Genomic DNA, 8,915 nt, shown 5'->3' on the forward strand with positions numbered 1-8,915 from the left:
TCTTGGTTTGAAATCTGGCATGAGTTGGATTTTATGAGTACATATGTTTGATGGTATGCCAATGATGTCAGCTATAGACCACCCTATTGCTCTTTTGAAAAGCCTCAATGCAGATGTAAGAGCTTTTAATTGCTTTTGGTGAAGATCGATATCTATTATGACCGGTAGTGTCTTGTTGGGTCCCAAGAATGCATATTGCAAGTGAGATGTCAGTGCTTTGAGTTCCAAAGTTGGAGGTTCTTCAATGGATGGCTTCACGGGAGAAGTTGCTCTATTCTTTAAGTCTAAGTTGAATCTCTTGGGTGCGTGATTGAAAGTTCCAAGGCCATTTAGTGCACAAAAAATCTCATTATACTCTCCAATGTGATCTTTATTAAAGTTCATGATGACGACAACTAGAGCTTAAACACCCAACCTCTCTTCAATAGGCATGTATGGTTTTAAATTGTCGACAACATCAATCATGGAAATAACTCGTAGATCATTTTGATGCTTCATTTCTTGGCATAAATCAAGGATCACCTCTTCATTGTTTAGTTGAAACTTTAGTTGGTCAGTTTCCATGGCTACTAACGCACGTCCGGTTGCCAAAAATGGTCTACCCAGAATGATAGAAACATCAGAGTCTACTTCGCAGTCAAGAATGATGAAGTCAGTAGGGAATATGAATGATTCAACCTTTACTAGAACATTATAAGTAATTCTCATGAGCTTCTTCACAGTACGATCTGCCATCAAGAGCTGCATTGAGGTTGATTTGGGGGCTTTTAAGCCCAATTATTAGAACACTGCGAGCGAAATCAAGTTAATGCTAGCACCCAAGTCGCACAACGCTTTTACAAAGTTGAATACCGCAATGGTACATGGTATGGTGAATGTGCCTGGGTCTTTTTTCTTTTGCATAAGGGAGCGAGTGGCGATTGCACTACAATGATGCAAGTTATCAGTCAATTCAAAGATTACCGTTCTCTTTTTTGTGACAAGATCCTTCATAAACTTGGCATAACCCGACAGTTTTTTTAGTGCCTCTAACAAGGGAACATTCACTGAAATTTGTTTCAACCTGGAAATAAACTTAAGGAACTTTCCATCTTCGACCTTTTTCTTCAATCTTTGTAGAAAAAAAGAAGGAGGTTTTGGCATTGGAATTGGAGCATCATCTTTTGCTTTGCCTGCTTTCTCATCATTCTTTTCATCTCCTTTTTTAGGTTGTTTGGTGCTTGGATCTTCGCCTACTTCTTTTTCCCCGATTTAGCATTCTGTTTTATCCTCACTAATAACTACATCGTGCACATCATCCTTAAGTTCTGGTATAGGTAGATCAACTGTTTGAATGCCACTTCGGGTGGTCACCATCATGCATTACCCATCATTCTTTAGATTTTAAAGTGTATTACTTGGGAGGGTTCCTTTTTGGCGTGGGTTCAAAGATGATAAAATTTGCCCCAATTGTTTCTCAATAAACTTTATGGATGTAGAATGTGACTCAACTTTTTAACTCATTCTGAAAAGATCATTGCGTATCTCCTTAAGATTATCCTCTGTTGCGTTATATTTTTTCATCATCTTAGCCATCATATCTTCAATTCTTGCAAGTCTGGATCCTCCATCTTGATTTTTGAGAGGGATGTATGCACCACTATTGTTGTTATCTCTCTTTCTCTAATCACCTTCTCTGTCTTGCCTGCAGTTTCAATCATTATATCCATTTTGGTTGTAATTGTTCTCGTGATTGCAGTTTCCATCATGATTATAGTTGTTGTCGCGGTTGTAATGGCCCTCTTGATTGAAGTTTTATAGTTCTGACCTTGATTTTCTTGACCTTGGTGCCAAGAATCCTAATTGGATGCTTGGGCGTTAGGCAGGAAACCCCTCACTTGGTCATTCACATAATAAGCATCTTCCTCATATCCATAATCTTTATAACTTGGTTCCCTTCTTTGATGGTCAATTGCATTAACTTTCTCTTGTCCCATGTTTTTGACTACCAACCTGATGTCAGTTTTTAATTGAGAGCTCTTGAAGTATCTCTTCATTTTGTAAGTTGGGATTCTAATTTGTGCGGAAAAAAAAAGCTTTTTGAAGTTTCTATGTCCCTAGTGCTCCAAGCTCTGTTGGTCTTTGTAACACGATCAAGTCTCTCTATGGCCTCTTGGAAAGTGTTAGCCAAAAATGCTCCACCAGTGATGGTGTCGGCGATAACCTTTCCATTATCATCAAGTGCATGGTAGAATAGCTCCAGAAGTGACTCGTCTGTTATCCTATGATTTGGCACGCTTTGTAGATACTTTACAAATCTCTCCCAAGCTCTACAAATTGACTCTCCAGGCAACTGTTGGAAATTCTTGATTTTGTCTGTTACTTCTTCATGAATACTATGCATAATTCATCCCAAGTTGTAATGGAGTTGTACGGGAGTTCGGACAACCAAATTGAAGGTTTGCCAGTAAGTGATAATGGAAAAACATGCAATCCAACACTGCTTTGGCAAACGTACTCCATATTCTGGAGATGAATATGTGGATCTTTGGATGACAATCTGGAAACCAGTCATCTACTATGAAGCATTTGAATCAGCCCGCTTGTGATGCTAAACTTAGTTCTTGGAGGAAATAGAGGTAACATAATAGCACCTATAGTTCCGACAACGTTAGGATGGACCCCATAGTTGTTCCATATGCCGAATTCAGGGTATTGTCTAAGTGGAGGACGTTGCTTGCTACTTGTGGATTATTAAGGACATTATGTGGTTTATGTTGCGGAAGAAGTTATGGTGCATTGTCATGTTGCTCTCCAAGATGTTTCGCGCTATCACCAAGTTCGTGTTCCTCGTTGTTATTGTTGTTGTTCACCATCCTACTTAATTCTATTTCAATTTTTTGATTGTATGAAATCAAGGAAATGCCTTGACTTCTCGTATTTGGCATGCACTAGGAATCAAAATATGTTTCAGCACAAACAAAAAGAAAAATAACGTAAAATAAGAAAATATTGACTACCAATCAAATAATACAAATTAATCTTAATCTAAAATCCAAATTCCCTGACAACGGCGCCAAAATTTGATATGCTCAAATTATACCTCCCTAACAAAGTTTAAAGCAATCATTTATTAAACATAGAACCTAACGAAAGTTAGGGTCGATCCCACGAGGAATATGGTTTAGACTTTAGATCAATCATTTATTATTTTCTTTAGTAATCAAGTTATTTCCGTAAAAAAAGAGAAAACAAAGGTGGAATTCTTATAAAACTAATCAATAAATCAAATAGCAAACGTCAACGAAGAAAGTACGATTTACTATGGTTTAAATCAATAAGAAGTGAAACTAGGATTTTATGTGTTACCCACGAATCCTTAACTAAGTAGACTATTTTTATTAGTAATTCTTTTCTAGTGTATTACATGTAGAATCAGTAAGTTAATTTCACCTAAGTTCTTGATCCAACAAATAAGTGAATTTGACTACACAACTTGATTCGTCTACGAGTGTATGGTTTACACCCTTAGCAATCATCTCAGATTTAGCTATCCATTGATCTGTTCAAGCTAATTAGATGAGGATAATTAGCCCCAAATCTCATTGTTTAATCCTTTTTCCCATCCGTTACCTCCTTGATCCAGAAAATAAGGATAAGGCAAGTTCTAACGTTGGCCATCATTAAAAGCAATCAAAATAAAAGGGAAAAAATGCATGCATGCACACTATTCAAGAATTACTTTTTATTAAGTTCTACGTCGTTAATTCTTCATGGTTCCCATAAAATTATGGAATTAGCTACTCATAACTACGTGTTCATAATCAATAATATTCAGGTTAAAAGAAATCATAAACTTACAATGAGAATTATGAAAACCCAAAAATCTTCAATAAAATTCGAACGTAAAATATCGATAACAAAAAACCAAATTCAAGAATAAAAGCTCAAAAGTAGTTTAAGCTATATTCTCAAACCCAAAAACGTGCATAAAGTAATCTGAACCTAAGAAGTGTATTTATAGACAAACATTCCTAAATAAATATGGATTTGGAAACCTTAGGAAACTAAAAGTCGGTTTGGGTCTACGGCTCACTTCTACGGATTGTAACAACTTAGTCGAGTCATAGACCCAGCTTGTAATCCTTCACTTTGCACTGGGGAATCTTCTTCTTCACGACCATTCTCTACGATTCGTAACACTGAAGGCGGTTCATCAAATAGGGTCGTAGATACTGCCCTCTCTTCATCACCTGTAACTTTAAGTTACGAGTGAGTTCTATGACTCGTTGGAACTTAGACAAGCCATAGAACTTACTTGTCTCACTTTGCCCTTATTCATTCACTGCTGCTTTGACGACTACTTTTGACTACCCATAAACCTGAGAACGAGTCATTTACTTCACTTGTGGTCTTCAATTTAATTTTTATTTTTCTCCTGTATTTTGACGATTGATACCTACGAACCGTATAACTAATGACGAGTCATAGAATAAGCCCGTAAACCCTAAAACATACCTTCCTTCAGTGCTGTGATTCCTCAACCAAATCTCTGACTTAGTTTTCTGCAAAATAGGCAACACTAACATCAAATATGTTAACAAATACTTAAAAGACATGCACATTCTTAAGTTTTAACGCATTAAATGTATCGTAAATACATGGTACATCAGGGACCAGGCTCAAAGAGTAAAAAGATGAAGGTGTAAAAAGAGTTAACACTGGATGAGAGAGTAAACATTCTGAAGACTCAAACGGTGATGAACGATAGAGTCTTTGATTATGAGATTCAAACCAAGTCGCGATGTGTGACTTAGTTGTTGTTGTTGAGTTGCATACCTGGACTCATCTGTTTGTCGACCATATTTTAGTGCTTCTTGAAACATAGGTAAGGGAATTTTATTATAATATTGTGTTTGAGGAGGATGAGAGTCTTCATTCCCAAATAGGAAACAAGGAAATTCTTTTGAATGAGGAACTGTTTGTTGAGATTTTGAAGGTTCTAATAGAAGGGATCAAATCTGTTGAAGGGAGGACTTGTTCTAAAGTCTTTGTTCAGGAGTGTGGCAAACTACAGAAATTAAGTAATGCTGGGATTTCCTAAAAGTTTCTCAAAGGGGAGTATCAACTTTACTTTGAATTTGTGAACAAAGTAATCCTTCCCAGGTCTAAGAAGAGGATAGTTGCCTCTACTGTTGACTTGATTTTCATGAAAGCCCTAAGTAAATTTGATGTCATTAACATACCCTCCATCATTCTTGAACATATGCATAAGACAATTTCAGTAAAAGATAGTAAGCATGGTATGGGGTATGACTACTTTCTTATTAGAGTGTTCAACTACTTGGGGAATTCCTCTAGGAGCAGGTGTTAGAGGAACAGCGAAACTAACATTTTTCAATGAACAATCTTGTGGAATGTGAGTGTTTTGAAGGAAAAACAGGGCAGGTCAATAAGATGCCAAAATTGCCGATAGAACAGACTCAGTTGAAGCATGAGCTTGAAGAAATGATAACTCTTTTGAGTGCCAAGGATGAATTAATTATTCGTTCAAAGGCCCAGTTGGCAAAGGAATAATTCGAGAGACCAGGTTCTATGGAACAACAATACCTAAAGGCTCATAATGCAAGTCTTGCTGCACAGGTCTCCGATCTTAAGGACAAGTTGCTTCAACACCATGAAAATTCAGTTGATCGTCTCACTCTAGTCCTCAAAACTCTCACTCAACAACCCCTATCATCTTAATTTCTTCTCTTTTGCATATTTGTACCTTGTCTATCTTTTGATTCTTAGCCGGTACTATCATAATGGTTCTTTTTGTAGTTTTTTTGCAATGTTTTGAATACAACTTTCTTTAACTTGTTGGGATGAATCACCTTGTCTCTATTGGTTTTCCTTTTACTAATTTGCATGTCGGTTTATGATTGTGTGCCTATAATTTACTTGCATTGATCTTAGTTTACTACTGCTCTTTTTTATGATGTCAAAAGGGAGAATATTATTTGCTGCAAGAGGTTTCAGATTAGTTGAAAGGAATAAATAAAATATAAAGGAACATACTTAATGGTATTGTTGATAAGGGGGAAGTTACTTGTGATAGGGGGAACATGCATTTTTGTTTGTCATAATCAAAAAGGGGGAAAATATTATTATGAATTTTTGATGATTTAACAAATCATGGGAACTAGTAAGAGAAATGATCCCATGTGTGAGTTATGATGATGAGAAAAAGACAACTGACAAAAAGTACACTACCCTTTCAAAGTTGCTGGTTGTTGGTGCGCTGGTGCGCATTGTTTTTGCAGGGTGGCAGGCTTCCAATAGCATTGCTCCAGAAATTGTGTCAAACATATGTTTCTTTTTCAATAATACAATCAAGTTTTGGCATCTAATTCTCACACATAGAAAAAACATTTTCTCTCCGAAAATATCTCCTCAAAGAACAACAAGGACCTGATAGAGTTATCACCGTTCTTAGTTATTTTTAGGGTTTGTATTTTAGTGCTCATAAATGTAGATCTATTCCTAATCTATAATGGAATCAGATCACCTTAAGCTTTCTTTGATTGTATCTTGATATAGCTAGAGTTAGTTATGGAGGTATCTTAAAGTCTAAGTTGACTATTGTTTGTTGATTTAGTGGGGAATATAATTATTGCTTTGAAGATATATGTAACAGGGGTGTTACAGTGAGGGGGAAGGGATTGAAAGTTTAATTCCTAGATTGCAGGAGTTTGTAATGTGAACTTTGGCTCTTTGAGTAGTGAAGTTGTTTGGTGAAATTCTATGAAACAGGTTGTGGTTTTTTCTCCCTTGAGTAAAGAAGTTTTCACTTAAAATCTTGTGTTGATTTTACTTTCTATTATTTACTTTTCCACAATTTTCATTCTGTCAAGAGACCCGATCTCTAACATATAATGGACGCATACATTCTAGGACTAAAAGCAAAAAAATGTTTGAATATAAGTAGCACAAAAATTACTAGTCTCAAGAATATTCTAGAAGTATGGTCACCATAGAAACTCGGTAAGTATTAATTTCTACAAATAATTAATTCCATCTTTTCATCATTGCGCGTTATCCACTGATTCCGCTTGCTTCTTTTAGTCGCACGTTAATTAAAGGACTATACAATACAATAGTAATGATAATAAAGTAAAAAAATGAAAGTTACTAAGAAAAATAATAAACTAATCAACTTGGACTTAAAAAGCTAACAGACAGGCTAGAAAAGAAAAAAAACACAGTTTGGTACGAAGGAAAATGTATCTTTTACTGAAAATATTGTTTTGAATTTTTTTATAAAGAAAATAAGTGAGCTTTTTATTATTTTTTTTGTATATGATGTATAAACAAAAATATTATCTTAAAAATATTTATATATAATCTAGATAAATATTGTAGGAGGTGGAATGAGGACTGATAGTGAGGGTGTGGGGGATGGGGATGGGGATGGAGCTTACGAAAGTCAGGGGCAGCTCAATCACAATAATGATCTAAGGCCAACATAGAACATCGGCCTTAAACTATTAGGAGTCGTTTGGTGTGAATGATAATAACAAATAGTTTTGGGATTAAATTATAATGCCACTTAATTTGTCTTTTGGTTGGCAAGTCCGTGATAACTTATTTTGAGATTAATAATTAATACCGGGATAAGTTATCCCTCTTCTTGGGTGGTATAGTAATTTCGGGATAACTTCTCCTGGGATAAAATAGAGAAAATGACAAAAGTATCCCTTTAAACCATTTTTATACATCACTTTTTATATTCATGTGTATTCACATTATTTCTAATACCATGTATAATAACATATACAATCCTCACTACTCCTTATTTTTATATTAATTATATATATATATATATATATATTAATTAAAAAAATAGACTATACAAATATGATTTTCATTTACTAATTTATTTGATTAATTCTTATATTTATTTATGTTTTGATTTTTTTACAACTAAATTACATATTTTTAATTATATATTTTTTTAGTCACTTGAAAGCTTGTATTTTATATATCAACCAAAATGAAAACTTTAGTATTTTACAATTTAAGAGTGATATGTGCTTAAATGAAGTGATATAAATAATAAATTCTCTTTTACTTTAACAAATTTAAGATGAAAGTTCTATTTTAAAGCTAAATAAGGGGAAGATTTTATTTTTAAATACATATGGCACCATCATGGGAAAGCACACACAAAAATATTTAAGCTAAATATGGTGAAAATTTTATTTTTAAGAATGAATAACTAAATCTTGCAAAGAAAATATAAAAAACTAAATAAAGTGAAGGGTAATTTTGTAAACAAATAACTTGTTCTCAAAATTTATGCAATGAATATAATTTTGAATACAACAAACCAAACAATTAATACGAAATAATTCCAAGATAACTTATCCATCATAACAAATCCCAGTATAACTTATCCCCTCATAACTAATCTCATCATAACTTGTATTCAAACCAAATGACACCTTAAGAAAAAATAATATTCCCTCAATTCCATATTCAGTGAATTTGTGAGGCAATGCACATATATTAAGAAAAACATTCAAGGACATAATTTGAACCATACTTTCCACTATTGTCCTTTGTAAAATCATAAATATAATTTTGCAATTAGTGTGATTTATCTCCTAGAAAATATAAAATTCAATAAATGAAAGGGCAAATATGAAAAAAGTTTCAAGCATCTATCTTGAACTTTGAACAATTCAATTATTTTGAACAATGAAAAATCCTTCAAAAATTCACTTAATATGGAATGGAGGGAGTATATTTTTTTTGTAAAGTCTATTTTTCTAATTTTTGAAATGCAAAGTTGTTAATAATTTTTTTATAATCAAATTTTGCTAATAATTATTTTTCAATTGTTGATATGATCAATCTTTTTAATCTTTTTTGAGACATAGTTTTCCAAATAT

General features: G+C 33.8%; 1 protein-coding gene across 1 annotated transcript; it reads right to left on the reverse strand.

The window, feature by feature from the left end:
- Positions 1 to 402: 402 nt before the first annotated feature.
- LOC129899797 (uncharacterized) lies at positions 403 to 2,383 on the reverse strand. The gene is made up of 3 exons (XM_055974810.1): positions 2,131 to 2,383; positions 853 to 1,232; positions 403 to 741 (listed from the first exon to the last, which is right to left on the reverse strand). Exons 1-3 carry the CDS (start codon positions 2,381 to 2,383, stop codon positions 403 to 405), a joined length of 972 nt encoding a protein of 323 aa, XP_055830785.1.
- Between the last annotated feature and the right edge of the window lie 6,532 nt (positions 2,384 to 8,915).

The sequence above is a fragment of the Solanum dulcamara genome, chromosome 8 (assembly GCF_947179165.1).
Source record: "Solanum dulcamara chromosome 8, daSolDulc1.2, whole genome shotgun sequence".
NCBI lineage: Eukaryota > Viridiplantae > Streptophyta > Magnoliopsida > Solanales > Solanaceae > Solanum > Solanum dulcamara.